The sequence below is a fragment of the Amphiprion ocellaris genome, chromosome 5 (assembly GCF_022539595.1).
Source record: "Amphiprion ocellaris isolate individual 3 ecotype Okinawa chromosome 5, ASM2253959v1, whole genome shotgun sequence".
Taxonomy (NCBI): domain Eukaryota; kingdom Metazoa; phylum Chordata; class Actinopteri; family Pomacentridae; genus Amphiprion; species Amphiprion ocellaris.
The window spans coordinates 29,513,584-29,537,198 of NC_072770.1; the positions used below are offsets into that span (position 1 = coordinate 29,513,584).

Genomic DNA, 23,615 nt, shown 5'->3' on the forward strand with positions numbered 1-23,615 from the left:
CAAGATAGTGCCATTCTCTTTAGTGTTTGCCCTGTCTAACCAATGTCCACCTCTTCACCGCCCGCATTTTGATATAAAAATAATCTACGCCGGCTCCTGAAACTGGCCGTTAACAAAAGCAAACGACACTACACGAATGTGTTTCATGGAGTAACTAAAAACTGAACAAAAGGAGCGACGAGGTGAGGTTTGTTTTGTGCGCAGACTAGTCGGCGTTAGCTCGCTAGCTAGCTCGCTAGCTAGCTAGCCGTTTCACCGGCTGCTCCCACACTGGGAATTAACATGTCACCTTTATTTTCCCGTTCATTTTAGAGAACTAGTGTCAGGTACTGCAGCTAATGAGTTGTGAGTTAATCCTCATGAAGATGCCATTTTTACAGTGTTTGGTTTTGTTTTGGTGAAGGTTGTCCTATTATGTCCATCCCTGCTAGTGTAACAAGTAAGCTAGCTAGCTAACGTGGTTCTCACAGAAAGCCTGTATTTGCAGCCGGCGGCCCGATTTCATTTAGAGCTAGCTTAGATAATGTCCTTCTAACAATAGAGTCTGCTGTACATTATTAGGAAATGTGTGCGTCTATAATGTTTGAAATACAGGTGTGAGCATTTGTAAGCAGCTGAAGTGGTTGTGTTTGTACCAGCTAGCTGTCTAACCTGCCGGGTGATCTTGCACTAACCAGCTATCCTCTAAGTTACTATTTCATTAACAAGTTGGTTGATTTGTGCACCAATGATTTAATAGCATGACGGGTATGTTGTACTTGCTGCATGTGAATTTTAGTTGTGCTAAATCACAGCTGGCAACGCCTCCACGGGCCCCACAAACACCCAGACACCTCCCAGCCGAGCACCCTGAAGGAGAACAAAAAAATTAATGAAGTGTCAGGATGAGCAGCCTCCTTAATTGACAGCCGAGGCAGCTAAAGTTGCTGGTGATGATATAATTTACTGTTCACTGGAATTTCGGCAGCGGTCTGTTTAATATTGCAGTATTGTTCGTGACACCCATGTCGTTACATTGTCTCATTGTTCATGTTAGCTGTGACTGATAAATATTGTCTGTAATGTAGACAAGCTGGATGATCTGTGCTGGGATCAGTATTTTTGGGAATAAAATGTTAATGCTCAAGGAAAAGGGCATTTTGCCACCAGATTTATCACTGCCCTGCAGTGCTGTCAAATGAATGTGAGTTGTCATGGATGTATTAATGTTTGAAATTCACAATGCAACTAATAAATCCATGAGGAACTGACACCCATTGGGTGCAGAAAGATTCTATAATAGAGAGTAATGAGGATGGTGCAGAAGCCAGGGATGAGTAGAAACATCAAACTGTATACATACAGTACACATCTAGATACTTTTTAAATAACAAAATTGCTTTGTATAATGTCCAGCTTTTTATTCTCGCTCCACAGTGACAATCAAATGGTTAAGTTGTAATCAGCAATATTCATTGCACTTGTGAAAGGCAGAAACTGTATGGAGTGTGGCTGATAAAGCTGAATGTTTAAATTGAAGGTGCAATAGCTAACAAGTGGCTCACTTGTCAACATTGATGATTCTCAGGAAGAACATGCTGGTTGTCAACAAAATCCAGCCAGCCATGGGTTTTCTGTATAGAGTTTACATGTTCTGCCAATCTCCACTTGGGTTTTCACCCACAGTCCCAACAAATGCAAGTTAGGTCAGCTGGAAATAAAATTGTCCATAGATGTGAATGTCTTTGTCTGACAGGCCTTTGATAGGCAGCCAGTGCAGTGACAGCACTCTTTTTTATGTCTGTTGGATGGCAGCTCCTGTGACTGACATTTTGTTGAAAATGGATGAGTGGAAAATGCTGTAATTATCTCACTATGCAGATTTTGACATATCTTTTTTTATTCTCACATCCTCTTTTTTTCCAGGCAGAGCTTACATTCAGACCTCCTCAATCAACAGTCCTTCCTACACTATAAACTTCTTATCTTGACCTCAGACTAATATTGACTAAGCTAGAGCAACGAGGATGTCTCAGCTCCAGTTTCAGTGTCCATCTAGCCCCATGCCTGCTGCTCCTGCCCCACTGCAGTTGGGGCAGCCACAGCCTGGCTACAGCATCCCTTGTGCATCAGGCACCCTACCATCAGAGAGCGCCAGCCAACCCATCAGGAGCTCTGCTCTCCCCGCGGGCTCAGCCACTCCCTACAATACCACCACAGGTAGGTTTGATTAGTTTGTGTTGTCAAGCAGCTTACTTTTCATGGCTTACATTCAATTTATCGGTCTTGGATGTATCATACTAACCATGTGTCTGCTATAGTCACAATTTGAGTTTCAAATTCCCACTAGCATATTGTAATGTCTTGTTTTCAAATGTTCCTTTGTCTGTTGTTTTTGTCAGATGATGTGTGTATTTGCAGTGAGGCATTGGTACTTTGAATAACAGCTTGTTGTGTTAGTCTTTCCTATTATGCCTATTAGTTTGTTGTCGTGAGTAATTGGGATCTTTCTGTTTTATTCCAGTATCTAACATGGCAAACCCCAAAGAGAAGACCCCCATGTGTTTGGTGAATGAGTTAGCCCGTTTCAACAAGATCCAACCTGAGTATAAGCTGCTTTGTGAGCAAGGACCAGCTCATTCAAAGGTACACTGAGTGTAACAAACCATTCAAAGTTTCTTTCATGCTGTTGTCAAGGGGTCAACCAATCTATTTTTTTTCAGGGCCGATATCAGTACCAATTATTAGTAACCAATGAGATTGATAACTGCTATTGGCAACTAATATTTATTTGAAGGAAAAATTAAAATCCTGGTGTCAAAATTTAGAAGAACAAAAACTTCAACCCAAAACCTTACTGAAATGCTTTTGTTTATTTATATTTTACATATACTTACTTAAAAGAGACATTTAACTGTATGGATAGGTTATTACTTGTGATGTAAAACCAATCAGATAGTGCTTTGGGTGGGACACTGTCACACAATGGTGACTACAGACAGAGAGGCAGCTGCATTAGAGGCAAAGTAACTCATTTTAAATGTATTTTTTCAGAAATCAGTTAAAAAAAATAATGGTACCAATAATCGGAGAAATGCTGAATACTGTATCTGAAAATTGGCCAAACTGATAATTGGTCAACCCCTGCTGATGCCCTGTTTTGTCGCAAGTTTATGTTAATGATAGACAATGTATTTCAGATTTTCTCCGTGAGGCTCACACTGGGAGATCAGCACTGGGAGGCAGAGGGGACCAGTATAAAGAAAGCCCAGCATTCCGCTGCTGCATCTGCCCTCGCTGAGACAACACTTCCCAAACCCACCGTGAGGACACCCCGCAACACAGGCAAGATCCCAGGTGGGCTATTCCCACCGGCTCTGTTGTAGACTCTTCAGAAGTCTTGTTAACGCTTTGCAGAAAAGAGAATTTATGCATATATATTTATATCTTGGGTTTGTTTGTGTTTGCCTTATAGCAGATGGCATAACACATACCATGGAGTTGAATGCACTATGTATGAAGCTTGGTAAAAAGCCCATGTATAAACCTATCGACCCGTACCCGGGAATGAGGCCACCAAACTTCAACTACAACGTCCGGGCTCCAGGGCCTTACCAGCGCTCTATGCAACAGTGAGTTTATTGAAAAGCATTTTTCTAATTTTGTCCAGGCTTTTAACAAATGCAGTATTTTTTTGAGAGGAAAATATGTTGCATTTAACTTTCTTGTGTGTCCAGGTACTACTACCCTTTTCCTCCAGTGGGACCAATGTTATACCACATGGAGCTTTCCATCGGAGGCCAGCAGTTTATTGGGAAGGGACGCACGCGGCAGTTGGCCAAACATGATGCAGCTGCCAAGGCATTAAAAGTACTGCAGAAGGAGCCAGTACTGCAACAGTTGCCAGTGGTGAGAAATGAAGCACACACTCAGCATGAAATAGTGCTAGACAGCTTTTTTCTTCTTCTGCAATTTTGTAAAGACTTATTGCTTTTCTTTTTTTTTTATGTTTTCTTCTTGTGGCAGATGAACGGAGAGCCTGAGGAGGAGAACCTGAATAAATCGGAAATCAGTCAAGTCTTTGAAATTGCACTTAAACGCAACTTACCTGTCAACTTTGAGGTTTGAATTAATTTGTATATATTATCCAGGATCTTGTTAGGAGTATGTCAGGAATATTCAGTAACATGTACACAAGATGTATATACTAGCTCGAATTTCATCAAAGTTAAGTAAAAAACTTGTCTTTATTGTGTTTAATTAACTAAGAGTTGTCACTATTGTTTTCCAGGTTCTAAAGGAAGAGGGCCCTCCCCACATGAAGAGTTTCGTAGTTCGTGTTACAGTCGGGGAGTTCACGGGAGAAGGCGAGGGAAAAAGTAAAAAGATTGCCAAGAAGCTGGCAGCAGCAGCGGTGCTTGGAGAGTTGAAGAGACTACCACATATACCCAGTGTGGAAAAGACGCTGCCACGCATCAAAAAGAAAACCAAATCTATCATCAAGGTAATGTTACTTTTAAACTAGAGTTAGGACAGTTAGGCAGTCAGTACAGACCTGAGGACTCTTCATTAACTAATGATTAACCTGTCATGCCGACAGCTGCAGACGAGCCCAGAATATGGCCAGGGAATGAATCCCATCAGCCGGCTGGCTCAGATCCAGCAGGCCAAGAAGGAGAAGGAGCCCGAGTACAGCATGGTGACGGAGAGAGGTCTGCCACGGCGCAGAGAGTTTGTCATGCAGGTGAGTCAACTGCAGCTGAGGCATGCTGGCAGCGACGCTTATGCAGCGTCTGTCTCTGTTTACCTCTGCCTGTGCTTGTTAATTTGTCATTCAGTTTTTTTCATCTGTGTGTTCTGGTCCAGGTGACGGTGTGTGGCCAGTCTGCAGAGGGAATGGGACCTAGTAAGAAGGTGGCCAAGAGGAACGCAGCAGAGAAGATGCTGGAACTCTTGGGATATAAAGTGCCTCAGCCTCAGCCCCCCAAACCGGCACTCAAAACTGATGAAAAGGTACTGATAGGCCTTTATCAAACAAGTTTTTGTAATATGTCAGACAACTTTGTGTTTGTCTATATTAAATCTTCATGTACTTACTGTATTTTTAATATTCAGACACCAATGAAAAAACCTGGTGATGGGCGCAAAGTGACCTTCTTTGAACCTGGCTCTGTAGAGGATGTGGCCTTGGGTAAGTGTCAGTGGAAATGTTCTCTCCAAATGTCAGATATTTTGCAGAAGCCATGTTGAAGAATGAAACAAAATACCTTTGAGGTAACATGCTCATACAAGTGTTTTTCCCATAAAAGGTTCCAAGGAGGAGGACTTCCGCCTGCCTTACCTGAGCCACCAGCAGCTGCCTGCAGGTATCCTGCCCATGGTGCCTGAGGTTGCTCAAGCAGTTGGGGCCTGTCAAGGATCCCAGGCCAAGGACTACAGTCGAGCTATGCCCAACCCAGGCAAGGCCACAATCACTGCCATGATTGCCAACGAGCTGCTATATGCTGGGACGTCCCCGACTGCTGAAACTATCCTAAAGAACAAAAACAACCTGAACCAACTGCCCCACGGACCCCTCACCAGGCCCTCGGAGCAGCTCAGCTATCTTGCATCTGTGCAGGGCCTACAGGTAGCCAATGTGTTAACCTTTCGCTAACTCATTAACCATATTAGTGTACATGCATTTAAGTTGTACTTAAACTCAATAAAAATGAATTTAATTACATTGTTTGCTTGCAGGTGGATTACAAGGATTTCCCCAAAAACAATAAGAATGAATTTGTGTCACTGATTAACTGCTCCTCTCAGCCAGCGCTCATCAGTCATGGCATTGGGAAAGATGTAGAATCCTGTCATGATATGGTGAGTATTTTAAAAACTGCAAAATGTACCCTTACTGTTCCATATGAAGAGCCACATAACTGTAATTAATTTGTCAAATGTTACATTTTGAGAAATTACAGTAGTTGTGAGAGAAGACACCATATTTCTGGCAAAAAATGCAAATTTTAAATATGGGGGTGTTTTGGAACATTTAGGAGTGAACAGGCAGTTCTTCATAGATGATAACCAATAGCAAAAACATGTTTATGACAAGTGCCAAAAAAATATTAATGTAGGCTGGTAGGGCACCCTTTAAAGGCCATGCTGTTTTCCCTCTGTGCAATCCTCGCCAGCTGCTGTGGTACCAGACTAACAAGCTTTGCAGAAGAATTTTGTTTTTCAAAAATACAGACATATTCTCTAACACGCCATTAAGTGGATTTATAATAAATCTAGAGCAGAGTCATGCAAGAAGGACCAAAGGGAGCACAGTTGCTATTATTGGTGTGATGACACATCACAAAGACTCGAGCCCAGCTGTTCCCAAAGTGGGAGCTGTACAGTCTGGCTGCTTCATGGACACCCACTCTTTTTTTGTTGCTGCTACCAAGATAATAGACCTCTTACTTTACAGGTTACAACTCAAGTGATTTGTAGTTGCCTCTTGAAATACATCACTGAATAATATGTACTCCTCTATGCCTCTACAGGCTGCACTGAATATATTGAAGGTGCTCTCAGAGTTGGACCAGCAGTCAAATGAAAGAACAGGAAATGGACCAGTCTCCGGGTAAGCTGTTACAAACACTGTCTTTCTGTTTATTTGTAGTTGTGCTTACAGCAAACCTTCCATTGTACTAATAATCAAAGTAAGTACTCAGGATAGAAATACAGTTTAAACAGATTGAAGTGTCTCATACCGAATTCACTTGAATTGTGAAGGGAAATTTTACTAATTGTACTTACGTCAGCAATGGTTATGTCTGAAGCCTACAATAGTGAAAATGACAAAAATCCAGAGGTGTTGAGTTAAAAAGAAATAAGGTATCCAGTCTTCTTCTGCATTAGCCATCATTATTTAAGGTTTTATTCTGCACCCGAATTTGCATAGCAGCAGCCATAACAGTAAGCATTATAGTCTGTGTGCTGACAATGAGACTGTTACTTCATTTAAAAGAAATCTATGAAATTTCCTGTTTAACTTCTATAATACAAACATTCCTCTGTGCAAGAAAATCTCTGCTAATGTAACATACCTGAGTCTGTAACTTAGTGGAGTTGCATTGTGGGTAATGTGGGGGTCCAGCTTTTGAATAGGAAGAAGAATGTAAAAAAAAAATAAATAAATACATGTCTGCATTCCAAATCACATACTTTTTCTTTTTACTTTAATTACCTTACAGAGCGTTTCATGCAGTATACATTTAACTGGGACATTATACTGCAATGTGACTTATTTGCACAAAGGATTGTTGGTCAGAATGACCGGAAAAAACATGTTGGCTTTCATAGTGCAAAATCTGACTGGATGTAGGAGGACATCAGGGTTTTTTGGTGTGTCTCATTTGTCATGCTATGCATTGGGACATTCCAAATCTTTTTCTGGCACACTATATAGTTAATAGTATGGATACTGGAACACATCCAGTATCTCAGATTCTGCTGCATCTTTTTTTGATCCTTTATTTGGCAAACTAAGAGTCACGTTTTCGTCAGTCAAGCCAGTATTTATATAGTGAGATTGCTTGAATAGTAAAAGCACAACATTAAGGTATAGTTCCAAGCCTTTAAAGCAAGTCTGCCTTCTTAATAATAATTATGTAAAGAGCATTTTATCAGGGCATTTATATCAGCACACGTAAACACTTGCATGGGACTTTGAAGATTATATTAAATATATTCAGACTCATTCAAAATTAGTGTATTTAAAGATTTTTGGAAGGGATTATCATAGCAATGACACTAAATCTGACTTGTTTTCCATAGGTGTGGCAAGCAGGAAATCGAAGGTGACTTGCACCTCAAACAGGCTAACTCAAGCACATTGGCACAGACCCTGGATGGCACTGTTTAGATTATCAGGTTTGGTTGTCTGTAAAAGCACTAAAGAAAACTCAGACACTGTGTTCTTAGTCAGAATTAGAAGTCTACAGGATGTTTTGGTCTCTGTAGGCTCTAAACTATCATGTTCATATTCATTCATTCATTCATGTTCACAGTTAAACAAGATTGATAGGAAAAGAAATAGTATCTTCTCCTTGATGTTGTTTAATTGTACACATTATTTATTTTTGTGTTGCTTCGTAGAAAAAGTAGCTGCATCCTAGTCAATGAATCTGGGGTTAACTTGGAAAGAAAAAAAATGAAGCGACTAACTGTGAACTCTGTTTTGTTTTGCATATAACTTCCTTAGTCTTTGTGAGATCTGCTAACTCTTGTTTTTAAGTGTTTTATGTTTTATGCCCCGCTGAGGTAGTTCATGAAAGAGGCTCTCGTTAAGGTTTAGACCTCATCTTTGTCTAGGGTGCAGCTGGTGAACCTCTGTTGATTTTCCTAGAGTGCTTTATATAAACAACCACAAGTGAAGTGTTATTGACATTACCATGTAGGGCTGGGGAGAAGTTGTGAGTAAATGTAGCGTGTGATGTAATGTGATGTTGTCTCTGCTGTGTGTGGCAGGGACGTTTCCCTGTTGCATCAGTTTCCCCGATAATCCCCTTTCCTCCCCTCTGTCAAACTCCCCTCTCTGCTCCTCATGGTAATTAAACTTAATGTGCTTACATGCACAAAACACAGACTTCTGGTCATTTGTCTTTTTCTCCATCTGCTAATGGTGATCACTATAATGTAAAAACAGTTGTGCTTGAAACCTTTTTGCAAATCATTTAGAATTTTCTGTGTAAATAGGACCTTATCCACCATCAGGTTGTCACACAATTCCTGCAACGACGTAAGGAGAGCTTAACAGATGACATAAAATTATTATATTTGGCCATTTTTTGGATGAAATATTACGTCTGTAAGAGGCAAAAGTATGAAACCCTTTTAAATAATGTTGAAAGCAGAATTTAAATTCATCAGCGCAGCTTGTGTTAACATCGGTCATATAATAATAAGGTATTTACCTCAGATGAAAAGCAAAAAACTAAATGTAAACGATCTCAATCTTGTCACGCAAAAGTTGGCCAGTTTTCTTCTTCCTTGAGTGAACAAACTTTTCATTCTGGGGCAGCATGATTGGGCACAAACTACTTTGCGCTGCAGGAAAGGCTTCATCATTAGTCATACTTGCTCCCTTGCATGAAAATATGTTTGGGCAGTAATTATGTTTTGCTACATCACTGCTGTCTTGTGAGATTAGCAACACTTTTGAGCCCTTTTTCCAGTATATTGTAAACACTATACGTGTTCACTGAGGCAGGAATAATCCACAAGGTAGAGTAAAGTGCAGTTGTTCCAGAATTTACCATTTTAAAGTCCTTTTCTGGAATCAGTGAGTGGAACTGAAAAACTTCTTTTAAGCATTGATGGTTCTATACCACTTTGGTCCTGAACCAATTTAGAATGAGTTCTGGCCATGCATAGTTAGTTTTATGACAGCCTCCTGCATCATTGTTTCCTTTTGCTCATTTGCATGTCTTATGCAGTTTACAGTAAAACAGTCCAGCACACAAAACACTTGCTGTCAGACAGAATATATAGTTGAAGTTTTCAGGCATTTTATTTTATGTAAAAATCACACAGCATAACATTCAGTTACATCATTAAGTTACATATATTAAAGATAATTTCCCGTTTTGGTCAGTCCAGGATTTAGTCACTGTTTGGTCATTTCACAGGTTTATGGTGACAACTTCTTTGAAGAGACTTTAAACTTGGTTTGAACATTATTGAAATCTCATTGGGTGCTGATGACCACTTGGCTGAGTGGTCATCTAGTACAAGCTTCTGAATGATCATACTGAAAGTCTAAAGTCCCTTCTGCCATTTCTGACCATCCACGTGACTGAATCGTGCCTGTAGCTGAGCAGGTTGTGCTTATGCAACCTCAACAGGGACATTAGTCAGTCGTTTCTGCTTGGTATCAATGAAGGGGTACATGCACTTGTCAGAACCCATGAAACGATATGCAGCCACATTGGATTCCCATGGCAGCAACCTGGGGAAAAAATACACGTAAAACTCAAAACACTGTGCATTAGCTGGGTAGCAATTAAAATACACACAGAAAGAAAATGTTTGGTTAATGTGAAGCTGTGTTTTTTCACTTACGCCCTAGAGAGGACAGGCAGGTAGGTGAGGCGGGGGATGCACACTAATGGCTGGTCTATCAGGATGGCGTTCATAGCCTGCTCAACACAGTACTGGGGCTCCAGAGGGGGTAGGAGCAGTTCCACTTCCTCCCTTACAGTGGCACCAAAGCACATTTACAATATAAATTACTATTGCAAACTTACACATAGCCTGTATGATGGCGTTTCTATTCGTTCGACACACCTATGTTACAGATTCTTCTTTTGGGGACGTTTTTGACTCCTGGGTTAAACCTTGCCGCAAATTACACTGGCAGCAAGTACAGACTACTTCAGCATCATATCTTACTTAGTTTAAAGCAACATTATGTTATTGGTTTTAAAACAGACTGGGTTGTTGGCATTGCTGGTCAATTGGATGTGTTTTCACAAATCCAAAAGAATGATGTATGGTGGGGTTGGTTCAAGTTTACATACAGGCCATTGGGTGTACTTAATGTTTCCTGAGACTGAATTAAGTAAGAAAAAAGAGATGTGTGTGGTTCTTTTGTTGACCTACCTTATCTTGCAGCCTTCGAACATGCCTGTGTCCACAATGTAGGGGCACACAAGGGTGGTCTTCACTCCTTCAACCTCCTCAGCCAGCAGCTCGTGGGCCAGAGACTCGTGGAAGCCCACTGCAGCGAACTTACTGGCACAGTAATCCTGCCGCAAAGTTAAGATCAGAGCTTGTTTACATCGTCTTTATAGGTGTAGAATATACATACAAATTTCTAGAAATGCTTATACTGCTAATGATATGCATTTGAATATGTTGCTTAATTTGCTGTTTTGAGCAGAGAACAAAGTAAAACACTGCTGTAATATGACAAAGCTGTCATATCTTGTAGGGCTGTTTTCACGCCCTGCTTCACCTCGACACAAGCTGTGCTGAACAGGCCGAGGACGCTGGCGATGGTCACAATGTGTCCGTGATTCTGGGCCTTCATTTGAGGGAGGAAAGCCTTCACTGTCTGCGGCACACACACAGGTACAAACATACATTGTTATATAGCAGTAAGCTATTGTGAAGCAACAAACTGCGCGGTGTTCATAAGACTTACATATTGGACAATAGGTAGAGAGCTTATGTTGCACAAGCAGCTCCTTATTAAGAGGATTTATGCGGGAGTCTATAGCGTGAAGGGGATAATGCTCATGGTGAAATACATTTTACACATCATGTGCCACGCAACTTGTGCACAATAACATGCTCTGTATGAATCCATTACACACTGAAATTCATGGGTTTTAGTTCCAGCTCCATAAAATTCAGTCAGTAAAAGTGTGTCACTCATAACTGATGCCTCTGTGCCAAAGCATTGACTAGTGTTTGCCAGCAAGTCATTGTCTCGATTGTGTGATGTACATGTGATTCGCTGCCAAACACGACTCATCCACAGAGGAAGGTCTCGGAATGATATTTTAAGAAATTTGGAGCTGCACAGACGAGCTGGCTGTCTTTATAGTGTTCTTCTTTTTGTCAGTATGACAGGAGATTTTTTGGATGTGATATTAACGAATATTGGCACGCATTATCAAATATTTCGAGTGCTGATCAATAGTTGGCTGTTGTTTACAACAATGGGAAAAACTTAAGACACATGAACAAACTTAGGAAAGCAATCATTTTTATAGATGAGCAGATTAATCAACGCAAAATAGGCGAAGCGCCTGAACTAAATATCCAAAACCACACACAGATCTGAGTTTTTGAACTCCACTGTCCTCTACACTGTATCTATATCTGTCCCCCAGGTAAAGGAAAGGGAAATTTTGTACCAGTTATACTTTCTGTCTGATATTAAGGATGTTTAACTATCATGTCATCTGTGGAGGTTTATCACTTCGTGTCTGACTGGTGAAAATGTCTTCTACACATTTTCATACTGACTGAAAAGTTCTCACCCAGAAGTGTGCATGACAGTTGACCTTCATAGTCCTCTCCATCAGCTCATCGTCACACTCTAACATGCGCTGTCCAGCCACCACTCCAGCGTTGTTCACCAGCATGGTGACGTCCCGGCCCAGGTCCTTCCTCACCAGCTCTGCGTTGCGGTACACGTCCTCCCGGCTGGTCACATCCACAGTGTAGGTGTGCGCCTTGCCCCCCGTCTCACGCACCAGCTTGGCTGTCTGCTCATTGGAGCTGCTGTCAACATCCCACAGCACCACTTCTGCCCCGTGTTTGGTGAATTCCTGAGCAAAGAGACGACCCAGACCACCGCCCGATCCGGTGATCAGCACCAGCTCACCATCGATGGGCTTGGTGCGTGGGCGCAGGATGACCCGCACAGAGTTGCGCAGGATGAAGTAAATCACATCCAGCAGCATCATCTGGAGATCCATCAGAAAAATCATCTTGCCCTTTTCTACTAGTGGATTTACAGTGTTAAAAAAATAAATAAAATCTGAGTTTCACACTCCGGTAACCTGTGGAGATGTGTTTCCTACAGCTTAACTCCAATGCAGACAGCCAAGCTGGTGTTTCTCTCCTTCTGTTACTCTCAGCATCCATCCTTGGTTTATTTAAACGCTCTCCTCCCGGATTAGAGGAAATAACTTGAGCTCCTAATAAAACCACTTTTGTTGTGAGCTGTGAATGCATTTTCACAATTACTCAGGAAAATAACGTGACACATGGAATTAGAGCGAGTTAAAGACTCTTGAAGTTTAATGGTTTGTGTTGGAGATTTTTCAAAGTTCACAGCTTAATCATACTGTACATGTGCAACCCATATTAAACATACCACATGAACTGTAACTGCATATTACTCTCACACAGTACTAGTTAACTACACCTATATGTAAAAGATCTTATTTGCATGTATGCAAGCAGCATAAACTGAGAGAAGAACGCAGGAGATGATGGTGCAGAGCTCACATTGTCATGGAAAGATAAATTATCATAATGGGCTGGTGATTTTTCACCATTAATTTTCATTACTTCTGAGCTTCATACTTCTTCTTGCACCAGCAATAAAGCTAGCAAGCAAAGTGATCATTAATTAAAGTTTGATCATAATGCTATTTACTCATGATGGGAAACAAGGAAGCTGCGTTAATGAAGTCCAGCCTCAGCCAGCCAGAAAGATGAGCAGAGCTGAGTAATTTGCATATTTTCAAGTAATACAGAATTGTCAAAATGAAAAAGGAGAGCTTACTTCTGAAAAATCACCAATATCTGAACCTTTTAAACTCCCACACATCTTAGACAAAAAGACAGCAGTTGCTGTGAGGTTAGTTACAGTTATGTGGTAAGATAAATTTGAACTTGGGTCATTGAAGGGATGCGATTTGAGGCTGAAGTTTTGGTCCCACTTCTACGGCTGCACAGTGGAGCAGTGAGAATCATACTAAATGAGAAGTTAAGGAGATTATGTCCATGAACTATAAACCTCTGCACACTTACTTATAGGTCCCATAAAGGCCACTTGTTGTGCATCACGTTTTTGTTTTCTATAGGTGAACACTGCAAGCCTTGTTTATACTCAGCATTGACATGTGAGCCATATTGAGCACACCATACCAGTGAATGTTTCCTGCATGTTTTAATCCATTTATAACTAATTCATATGTATTTAAACTGGCTGCTAATTAGTTTTGGTGCATTTCATAGCATTTCTGTGTGTTTTCCTAACACATAGAATCACAGTGTCAATGCAGAAACCTGAAACTGGCTTGAGACAGTCTGCCAACATGAAAATCAGCATTTGTTGTCAGTTATGACACTGGTACATGCTGATAAAGCTACAAGTGCAGATTAATTTGAAAAAAACACTTACTGCAATATGCACCAAAATTAATATCGTAGCAGTAAAGCAAAGTAGACATATTGTTGATTGTGATAGAAAATCTACGCAAAATCTGCTTCCATACTGTTTTTCATGCTCATCTTTTCTCTGTACCTGATTCTTGTTCTGTTATATTTATTATATATATGATATGTTGTAAGGTCTTGATCTTATAGCATAATGTGCCCTGAGATGAACTAGGTTTTGAATTGACCTTAAATGAACAAAACTGTATTCAACTGAATTCAAACCAAGGGTTCCTGGAAGGTAGTTAGTAGGCAGGTAGTTACAAAAGTCAAAATACATACAAAAACAATGAATACCAGTAATATAAAGTACATGTGCATGTGTTAGTATATGACAACAAACTTGAGATACTTACTTTCACAGAAAAAACAGCATTTTAACCTGGTATGGCTTCATACTTCACAACAATATAGTGTACAAACGGATAGTTCTTTTGCTAAGAAACAGAATATATTTGCAGAAATGGCCTAAGGCGACATAGGTAGGTTGGTTTAAATACTGCCAAGAACTGTGCCCAACTGTGAATCTGTTTAGCAACAGCAGAAAATATCACATCAAAGTGAGTGTCTTAAATTTGCTGGTAACACCTGAATACTGGCATGTGGATCAAGCAATATGGATCCAAGGTGTAGTGGTCGTCTGCCAGCAGCTTCCCACAAAAAAAGACAATTTTGTTAATAATTTACGTATGTTGTACTGGGACTATAGGAAGTTACTAATTCTGTCTTTTGTGAGTTAATTGAATATGGGTTTTTTTTTTTTTTAAAGAATGCATCGATTCTGTTACTATATTTCAGCAGAGAAACACAGATGATGCACCAGCTTTGAAGATAGAGAATTTATTGGACTAACTGCGACTGTTGAAGTCCCATATTAGCTTCAGATAAACTTTTGAAAACATTAAAGCAGAAAATGAAGACTGAATTTTGGCATCCATCATTTCCACTGAAACAACATTAAGAATCATATTTTAATATCTGGTATGAACAGGATTTAGACAAGTCAAGCCAATTTACTTATAGAACACGTTTCACAGCAAGACATGGTGATGAAGGTTCATAAATTATTTGATGAAATAACACAAGAATTCTGAAAAATAGAAGACATAAATAAGAAAATATAAGTGAATCTCTAAAAACCATATAAGAAACATCATAAAACCAGACTGAAGAATTGTAAACATGGCCTTCAAGAGACAATCCATGATCCAAATGTAAACAACAGGTTCAAAATACAGGGTTGAAACCAGCTGTCACCCCCAAATAAGCAGCTTGACATCATTTTTATTGCCAAAGCTGCCATTGTGTTTCAAGAAGCGCTTCATGAAATTGTCTTTTAATGAGAAAAAGTACCAACAGCAAGAGTGGTTTGTATCTGTATTGCAGTTGCATCCAGCTAGAGCTGTCTGTCTGTTTACTGGAGCAGTAAATGGATGAGGTCACACCTCTGCAAGCTGCACAGTTATATCGATACACATGAGGGCTGCGATGCAGGCGCCACAAGTGGAAAAAAATGAGCCACGTGCTGTCGTCTTAATGCTTTTTGCTATGTCTATATGCGTCTCCCTCTTACTCATAGCGCAAATCATAGATTTTGTTTTGTTTTGAGCCACCTCAGCTCCACCCATCACCCCTTCCCTCTGCTTCTATCTGGTCTCTCCACACACACAATAGCAGAGCACTGGGAATCTGACTTTGAGTGGAGGCCTGCACTGTCTGCAGTGTTGTTCTTTTTGCATGAATAGCCTCAGTCGTACAAGTTTCATTAATCCATCCTTTTCACATGTTGGGGCACACACGGGTCAGGGAAGTAGGCTGCTCCATGAATGGGTCTACAGAGAGGCAGCAAATGGAGGAAAAAACTGTTAATTTTCATTTTCTGTCAGTTTTATACCACAGAGAAAACTGGTAACAGTTTCCTCTCTCTGCACATGTACAATGGAGGCTTCCTATAATCTTATAATTCTTATAATCCCATGCAAATGCAGCTCAGTAGGTGTGCATAGATTACAGTTTTTTTCTGTTTGCTTATCTGCATATATATTTGTAGCTACATGTTTGAAGACAGTGCAGGAGTAGACCTATGCTTAATGCCATGTGTGTAGAGAAAATATTGGAAAACATTAAGAAAAAGACATTATCTTTCACGGTGTTTGTCCAAGATCAGCTTCAGTGCATTTGATAAAGTAAAAACTTAACTCTAAAAGTGAAACTAGATTCAAAAGGTCTTTTATTATACCTCAGATTAATGTTTTAACTTGGTTTTATGGTTCCATTGTCCAGTTCATATTCTCATAAATGTATCTTTGTGGGCCTCAGTTTTGTCCAGTGAACTGTTCCTTTAAGAGAGTTGACAGATGAATAACTTCCAGCTCAGCACCCATGTTTCAGCTGCTGCTGGTCTCATTGTTGACCGAAGATGATAGGAGCACATTTTAAAACTTCTAAGAATTTTTAAAAAGATGGCACTTTAAAACATCAGTCAAGGAATACTGCAAAGTCCTTCAAATTGTTGCGCTATACATCCTAAACCTGTTGATGTGTGTGTTGAGGTCTTTTATGATGCCTCTCTCATGGAGCAGCTCTGTCACACTGTTGTTTCTCGGAGTGTCTTTCTTCCTGGTCGGTCCGTGTCTGTCAGGCTGCCGGGATGCAGGTCTGTGCTGTACTGGCCGGGACCCATCATGCATCAGCAAAGGATGGAGGGCTGACCGCTCATTCGGCACCTGCTACTGCGACCAAGCCTGCCTGTCCACCATTGACTGCTGCCATGACTATGAGACTGCATGTCCAGGTAGGCTTCACTCATTCAGTCAGTATTTAAGCTTTATTTAATTGTTTTTATTACTTGATGGTGAAGATAGTAATAGTGTAAGACTACCAGTACTGCAAATGCAATTATTTTGACAATCAGGCTGTGATTTAAAATGTCTTTCTGATCTGGCTAAAAGTCATATTGTTACTTATATTGAATAAAGGCCACAGATGTAATCTTTACCTCAAATAATTCAGTCCACATAGTCTCACTGAAACCTGTCTGACCCCAGGTACAGCACCTACAAAAAGCATTCAAACAAGTGCAGCCAGTTTGTACTAAAGGTCACACAAGTAGTGAAATGGAAATCATCTGAGTGCAGTAAATGTGAAGTAATCACAGTATAAAGACACCGGTATCTGCAAGGTACAATCACTGTTGAATCAGTACTACATCATGAAGACAAAAACATATTCAAAGCAACTCAATGTAGGTCAATGAAAAGCATAAATAAGAGGATGGATACAAGAAAATGTTCTACTGAAAATCCCTTGGAGTACAGTTACATCCATTATTAATAAATGCAAGGAATATGGTATGTGTAAATCTGGCTAGAACAGCCATCCTCAAAACTGAGGGACTACAAGAAAGACATTAATGAGGGAGGCCACAGAAACACCTATGATTTGTCTTAAGGAGTTAAAAGCTTCAGCAGCTGCGATGGGAGAGACTGTTCATAAAACAATTGTCCAATGATGAGATCAAAATTGAGATTTCTGGTCATCAGACTAGAGACTGTTTAGTAGACACCAAACTCTGCACATCGGCACAAACTCACCATACCCACCGCGAGGCATGGCGGCGGCAGCATCATGATGTGGGAATGGTTCTCAGCAGCAGGAATCGAATGGGTTTTAAAGGTAGAGGGTAAAATCAATGCAGCAGAGTATCAGAAAATCCTGGAGGACAACCTGATGCAGTTTGCAAGAGAACAATGACTTGAGAAAAGATTTGTTTTCCAGCAAAACAATAACCAATGAAGCATACAGCCAAAGCTAGACAGAAATGATTTAAAGACAACAAGGAGAATGTTCTGGACTGACCAAGTCAGAATCCAGGCCTCAATTCAACTGAGACAGGTGCAGTGCTGCAATTGTGGCCAAAGGTATTTTGAAGAAAACAGAAAGTCAATACTCTCATTGCAGCTTCTTAAATTTGAGTATTTTCTGGTTTCTTTAATCCCTTATGTCAGTAAACTGAATTTTTAGTTTAGGGTAAAACAAGACACTTTTGAGACTTTGAAAAACATTTTTTGATTTTTTTAAACATTTTTTTTTGTTATTTTATAGACCAAACAACAGATCAGATAACTGAGAAAGTAATAATCGATAGATTAATCGTCTGGACTGACAGGCTTGAAAGACATTTCCTCTTTAAAAATGACACCATTTATCAGCCAGAAACTGTAAATACAGAAAGAGTCATCAGATTTAAGAACCAAACAACAGTCCAGAAATGAATCAAAGGTGATGCACAATTCTGGAAAATGGAACATACTTGATCAATAAAATAGGTGAAACATTGCTGAAAAACAGCATACAGACGAGTAAGTTGTTGGCTAGTTGTTGGAAGTTTTTCTTTTTTTTTATTTATGCCATTATAGGTTTGCTCAGAATAAGAATACACACAAGCCAGTTTTGAGTTCTCTCTACTTCTAGCTATGCTTATGCCATATCCATAGGCAGCTGCAGGATTTATTGTAAATTAATAAGCCAATTACGAGTGACAGTGTGACAGGAGCAAAAACCGTCCACAATGGCTTAATCGACAATGAAAATACTGATTAGTTGCAGACCTGATATTAGGAAGCAATGGTTTTGGTGTCTCCTCAGCTGTATGTGCTGCATGTTCTTTCCCTCAGCGGTGTCCTGTGTGGTGAGCGAGTGGACCGAGTGGTCAGGATGCACTGAACCCTGCAGGGCTACAGTCCGCAGGAGGAGCAGGACCATCCTGCAGGAAGCCGTCAATGCAGGGAAACCTTGTCCCCATCTGGAGGAACACGCTGGCTGTGTAGAGTATTGGTCTCAGCAAGGACACTGTCAAAACACACTTGGTGAGAAAAATCCTCCTTGATCCTTCCACACTTCTGACATTTATCTTTTTTGTGATCATCATAACATTTTTCTGACAAGAAATAAAGATTTACTTTCATTCCTTTATGCTGTTATTCTATTGACTGGAGCTTTTTCTTGAGTTATGTCTATATCATTATTAGAAAAATGTAAAACATTTTCTGAAGCATTTGGACAACTTTATAGAGTTGCTTTGGCAAAACAGGCTTATTCCTAAATGTTGTAAGACCAGGAAATATCTAAAGTTACTGTAACTGTTGGGGCAGAGAGGAATTTCTTACATTGTATCAGTGTCAAAAAAGACTCATAATTGTTAAATAATCTGTAATATGCATATTGGTGACAGTTAAAATACGTTACAAATCCACATCTGACAATCAAAAGTTTTGTCATTAACAAAACTTTGGTTGATATTTGTGCAATACTTTGTCACTGAAATAGGAAATGTTCTTTTAAGATGCATTTTTACATAGAATTTTTTCCACAAAGTTACTTCAGTAATGTTGAATACAGTCTCTTTTTTAAAAAAATATCAATTTTGATCCTCAAATTTGTCAGTGCTTTAACACTGTGTTACGATGCTCTGTCACACAGAAAATCCTAAAATCAAGATTTTCTATTTATTATTATATCACTATTTTATTGCTGTTTCACAAATGTCAATACAATTCTTAGGCTTATACAGTCAATATACAGTTGTAGTTGGTAGTTGTTCTTATTAAAGATCAATACCCATGGCACTGAAACACCTGTGAGCAACATAAAACAGAACAAAACAGTGTGAATATGTGTTTTAATAGAGATACTGAAGCATGAGGTTGTTTTTGTTTGCGTGGTCGTAAACAGTATGCGATATGAATCGCAGGCTCTGCCCCTACAGGTTGAACCAATTTAAAAGAAATCATTGGTAAACATATCTGATGTAGGCTACGAGTGCAGCAGTGCTCGCCTGACTGCTGTTTATTCTTTCCTTAAAGTGTGAATTGAATGAAATAAGATACCATCTCAAAAGTGCAGATTTACTTTTATTTTGATTTGATATTTTTCAATTGAAATGGACGTGGCTCAGTATTATACGACATGGTGTAATGTTCTTATCTTCCTCTGCAGTCCCTGCACTTATTACCACGGGTGGCTATGGCAACGCCAGGAAGAAAAGAGACATCCCTGACAGCAGCGATGTTATAGGGTAACGCATCTAGACAGTCTACAAAAATGTGAAATTACACTATTTTTTGCCTTTGATAGGCTCTTAACTATTGTCACTATATATTTGTGGAGCTATTTGTGTATGTACATGTACGTGTGTGAGCCTGTGTGTCTGTATGTGTTTGTATAAAACAGGTACTGTGTCCAGTTTCAGTTGACCTCTCTGACTAAAGGCTGCCAGCAGAGCGAAGGCCCACACACTGTGTGGATGCAGTACCTGAGGGAGGGCCACCATGTGTGTGTCGAGTGCCAGCCGCCTGCCCTCGCTGCTGGACAGAAACACTGTGCTGGAGACGGAGACGAAAACAACACAGACAGGTTAAAAAAAAAAGGAAAAAATATGGAATGCATGAAAACACTATCACATCACAACTCACTTCCTACTTTTTTTCCCTCACCATTATCAAAATTTGGTTTGAATGTTTGACATCCCTTAATTTATAAAGCCTCGTAAATATTAGCTTGTGTTGCTTAGGAAACAACCTGAGGAGTTAGATAACGTATTTGTTTTAAACTAACTATGAAATTATTCTTGGTTCTGCTCATGTGAAAAGAAAGACCAATTTCAGACATGAAACATTTGCTCTTAGATTTGTCTGGTTCCCAGGATACAACCACAGCACACTAAAGTGACCTGTCTGCTTTATATCTGGGTTTTTTTGTATTTGAATAATACAACGCGGGTCAAGTAACAGTAGTTCTCAGACGGAGGTCCTGGATTAGTGTCTTACCAAGGACTCTGCAAAATATTTTCAAAAATCAATTTATGGTAAATCACACTGCACTGACTAGAACTGTGCAATACACACCATAAAGGTTTTATGTCGTACTTATGGAGTGTTTGTTGGTACAGATGGACGATTTCTCAGCTTTAAAGAATCTGTTGCCAGGAAAAGTTTGAAAAGCTTTAACAGGCATAATAAGAAAAAAATAACCTATAGGTCGCTAACTGCATCTTCATGTTTACTGTACTGATGAGAGTGATATTGATGCTCTCATCTGTCAGCAAAAACGTATCATATATCCCAAAAATGTTGAACTAGTCTTTGCTTAAAGACCCTCCAGGCAAAAATCTAATTTTTCACCTTGTTAACATGTCTGTATGGTGACCTTTGACATAAGCACTCAGCATTTCTGTTAAAGCTGCAGTGTTCCGATGGCACTTATAGAAATGAATTCAAACTTCCAGGCTTTCCTATGTAACAAACCTGACAAACCAATCCTGATAACTTGTAGATTGGGGCTTTCTGTATCACTATTCTTCCTCAGAATCAGTTTCCAGTTCAAACATAAATGGCTGCATTGCTCCAATAATACAACTTGCTGTTGTGTGTGCTCAAGCTGCAGTGAATCTGGAGGTGTAAGTTGAGAGAGGCAGAGGCGTCATTGATCTGCATATTTCAGAGGAACAAAAAGGTGTAGCGTTCCATCTAAGCTGTTTCAAGGCAGGAAGGGATTATTTTCATCTAAAAAAAACTGCCAAATATGCAACTTTGACAGACAGAGATGTGTTTTAGAAGCTAAATTGATACCCTGAGAGGGACTTTATTTAACAGGAGAAGGATTAGTTTCACCCTGACCCACTTGCCATGAAATGCAAACCTAAAAAGGCACAAGGCAGAATGTGTTGATATTTTCTGTAACTGTAATAGCATAACTTTACACAATATCATTTGTATAGACAGCTCTCAACCCCCCCTCCCCTTCCAAGACATATTCATTCTACCTAACCATACCCGAATAAGCCCATGTTTTTGAATGGGTTTGTATTTATATAAAAAGGAAATTTATCTGCAGCTGCTGTACAGACAAGAAACATTTGTTTGGTATTTTGAGATGATCAGTGGTAGATAGAGAACAGATATGTGAATCAGTTTGGGTGTAACAGCCTGGATCACATTCCCAGGCTTTGTATTTGGTTTTCATCCCACACCGCTGATTTGAACCACATCTTCTGGATCTGATCGGCAGCAGCGAGGACTACCACTAGATGGCAACATTGTTCACCGCTTGGATTTACAGAGATGTCATGTAAGCACTAACTCATCCCTCCCTTCTCCCTGCAGAAGACCATCTCTCCAGTGGCAGGCGGTGGGAAACCCTCGATGCAGGGGTGTGTGGAGACGTGTGGGGAGGCTGGAAGCTTGTTCCTGCCCAACAGCCCACAGCTTCCTCTTCATCTAACCTCCTCCTTCCTTCTGTCGGCCTCCATCTTGTACAGATTTGCTGAGATGTCCGCAGAAAGAACAATATTCCAGAATAAACCAGCTAGAATAATTACAAACAGTCAACCTGTTCAGTTAACCCTTTAAGACCCACCATTGTGCAAGTCCGCCAGGATATATTTTTACATTTTTACATGCTGTAGTGCCATTTTTTGGAGTATTTTTATTTGCTTTACATCAAAATAACCCTGATATCCCAAATTTTAATAATATGTATTGACTTATGTCTTAACTACTACAAAGAATTGCTTAAAGGTGCAATAAACCTTAAAAAAATGAAAATCGTTTTTGTTTTTTTCACATATTTCAAAATACAGAAATTGCATAGCTGTATCCCTCAAATCTGCAAATGTAAAAAAGTTGCACAATATCCTTTGGAACCACAGGAAATTTATTTGGAGTCTGTATATAATTTGATTTTTGAGATATGGTCAATTTTGTAACCTGTAAAAAAAAAAAAAACAAAACTGCAAAATTTGCAAAGAGACAACATCAAAACAAATTATTTACAATAGTGCAATCAAATTTCTAAGTGTGCCAGATACTTATGAACACACATATTTTATGTACAAAACCATGGTCAGACCATAAAAAGTGCATTTGAAAATAAAAGAAAATCGTTTTTACTGAGTTGAATCAGAAACAGTATTTTGATGGTCTCCTGGTCCAAGTACTTGGACAGGTCTGATGGAGAAGGGCTGTCCACATATTCTGACAGAGGTGGCTGGACACCTGGCCTCCTTTTGGGCAGGAAATGTGGCAGAGAAGGTAAGCTGTCAGGTTCCTTCTCAGTTTTCCAGCCAGCTGTAGGGAGCGCCTCTGGCCCGGAGCGCTCGCTGGTGGAGCGGCTGCTGCAGCGTCTCCTGGCTGGAGGCCGGTCTGTCCCTCTACATCTCGCTGGGGTAGCAGGACAGCAGGAGACCTCCATTCTCTCCTCTTCCTCCTCCTCCTCCTCCCCAACATTGTAAATGCTGCACACAGAAAAAGTTACGTGGTACTTTAGCTGTGCGCAGCACATGACTTGTAAAAATGATGCGTATTTTGCGCGGAATGCTTTCGGCGGCGTTACATGTATATTATACTTTCTTTACTTTTCTCCAACTCAAAACGAACAACTTCTCATGAATACAGACTTACATGTCACTGGAATGATCACTTCATTCGATAAGATCGGCTTCATCCGCGCTGGTGGCAGAATCTGGGCCAGACGAGTGGCTGGACTCTTCATCTGACGCTGTAGTTTGCTGGAGAGCTTCGCTCCAGATGTAAAATAGTTTGGCACGACCAGGTTTTCGCGGCTCCTCAACTAATGTGTGGAAGTGTGTCAAAGGTGTGTGTGGTGGGTCCGTGTACGGATCTGGTAACTGGATTTTCCGTTCT

At 40.1% G+C, this 23,615-nt stretch overlaps 3 protein-coding genes across 7 annotated transcripts; 2 read left to right on the top strand and 1 right to left on the bottom strand.

Moving 5' to 3' along the window:
• The first annotated feature begins 14 nt into the window (after nt 1-14).
• On the top strand, nt 15-8,599 carry stau1 (staufen double-stranded RNA binding protein 1). 5 transcript variants are annotated; one of them, XM_023280314.3, is made up of 15 exons: nt 15-182; nt 1,906-2,199; nt 2,504-2,625; nt 3,180-3,336; nt 3,455-3,611; nt 3,717-3,888; nt 4,006-4,101; nt 4,271-4,483; nt 4,580-4,723; nt 4,846-4,992; nt 5,095-5,170; nt 5,289-5,608; nt 5,719-5,841; nt 6,513-6,592; nt 7,789-8,599. In XM_023280314.3, the coding sequence occupies exons 2-15, from the start codon at nt 2,007-2,009 to the stop codon at nt 7,874-7,876; spliced, it is 2,088 nt and encodes a 695-aa protein (XP_023136082.1). In that variant the 5' UTR covers nt 15-182; nt 1,906-2,006; the 3' UTR covers nt 7,877-8,599. The 5 variants fall into 5 exon arrangements, with proteins under 5 accessions (XP_023136082.1, XP_023136085.1, XP_023136083.1 ...); XM_023280317.3 differs by having other exon boundaries at nt 3,458-3,611; XM_023280315.3 differs by having other exon boundaries at nt 3,180-3,324.
• Nucleotides 8,600-9,499: 900 nt separating this feature from the next.
• Nucleotides 9,500-12,592, bottom strand: rdh20 (retinol dehydrogenase 20). Its single transcript, XM_023280269.3, has 5 exons — nt 12,003-12,592; nt 10,970-11,068; nt 10,615-10,760; nt 10,075-10,206; nt 9,500-9,961 (listed from the first exon to the last, which is right to left on the bottom strand). Exons 1-5 carry the CDS (start codon nt 12,453-12,455, stop codon nt 9,841-9,843), a joined length of 951 nt encoding a protein of 316 aa, XP_023136037.1. The 5' UTR covers nt 12,456-12,592; the 3' UTR covers nt 9,500-9,840.
• A 2-nt stretch (nt 12,593-12,594) lies between these two features.
• On the top strand, nt 12,595-23,121 carry si:dkey-7k24.5 (somatomedin-B and thrombospondin type-1 domain-containing protein). The gene is made up of 5 exons (XM_023280268.3): nt 12,595-16,708; nt 18,591-18,782; nt 19,912-19,990; nt 20,146-20,328; nt 22,077-23,121. Exons 1-5 carry the CDS (start codon nt 16,453-16,455, stop codon nt 22,192-22,194), a joined length of 828 nt encoding a protein of 275 aa, XP_023136036.3. The 5' UTR covers nt 12,595-16,452; the 3' UTR covers nt 22,195-23,121.
• Nucleotides 23,122-23,615: the final 494 nt, after the last annotated feature.

Bases quoted from the DNA above. Each gene is read 5' to 3' on its own strand.
- stau1 (XM_023280314.3), top strand. From the start codon at position 2,007: ATGTCTCAGCTCCAGTTTCAGTGTCCATCTAGCCCCATGCCTGCTGCT. The intron at 3,889-4,005 runs GTGAGAAATGAA...TTCTTGTGGCAG, and splicing joins TACTGCAACAGTTGCCAGTG to ATGAACGGAGAGCCTGAGGA. The intron at 5,842-6,512 runs GTGAGTATTTTA...ATGCCTCTACAG, and splicing joins TAGAATCCTGTCATGATATG to GCTGCACTGAATATATTGAA.
- si:dkey-7k24.5 (XM_023280268.3), top strand. From the start codon at position 16,453: ATGTGTGTGTTGAGGTCTTTTATGATGCCTCTCTCATGGAGCAGCTCT. The intron at 18,783-19,911 runs GTGAGAAAAATC...CTTCCTCTGCAG, and splicing joins ACACTGTCAAAACACACTTG to TCCCTGCACTTATTACCACG. The intron at 20,329-22,076 runs GTTAAAAAAAAA...TTCTCCCTGCAG, and splicing joins GACGAAAACAACACAGACAG to AAGACCATCTCTCCAGTGGC.
- rdh20 (XM_023280269.3), bottom strand. From the start codon at position 12,455: ATGATTTTTCTGATGGATCTCCAGATGATGCTGCTGGATGTGATTTAC. The intron at 10,761-10,969 runs GTGAAGCAGGGC...ACTTTGCGGCAG, and splicing joins TCAGCACAGCTTGTGTCGAG to GATTACTGTGCCAGTAAGTT. The intron at 10,207-10,614 runs GTAGGTCAACAA...TGCCACTGTAAG, and splicing joins TTCGAAGGCTGCAAGATAAG to GGAGGAAGTGGAACTGCTCC.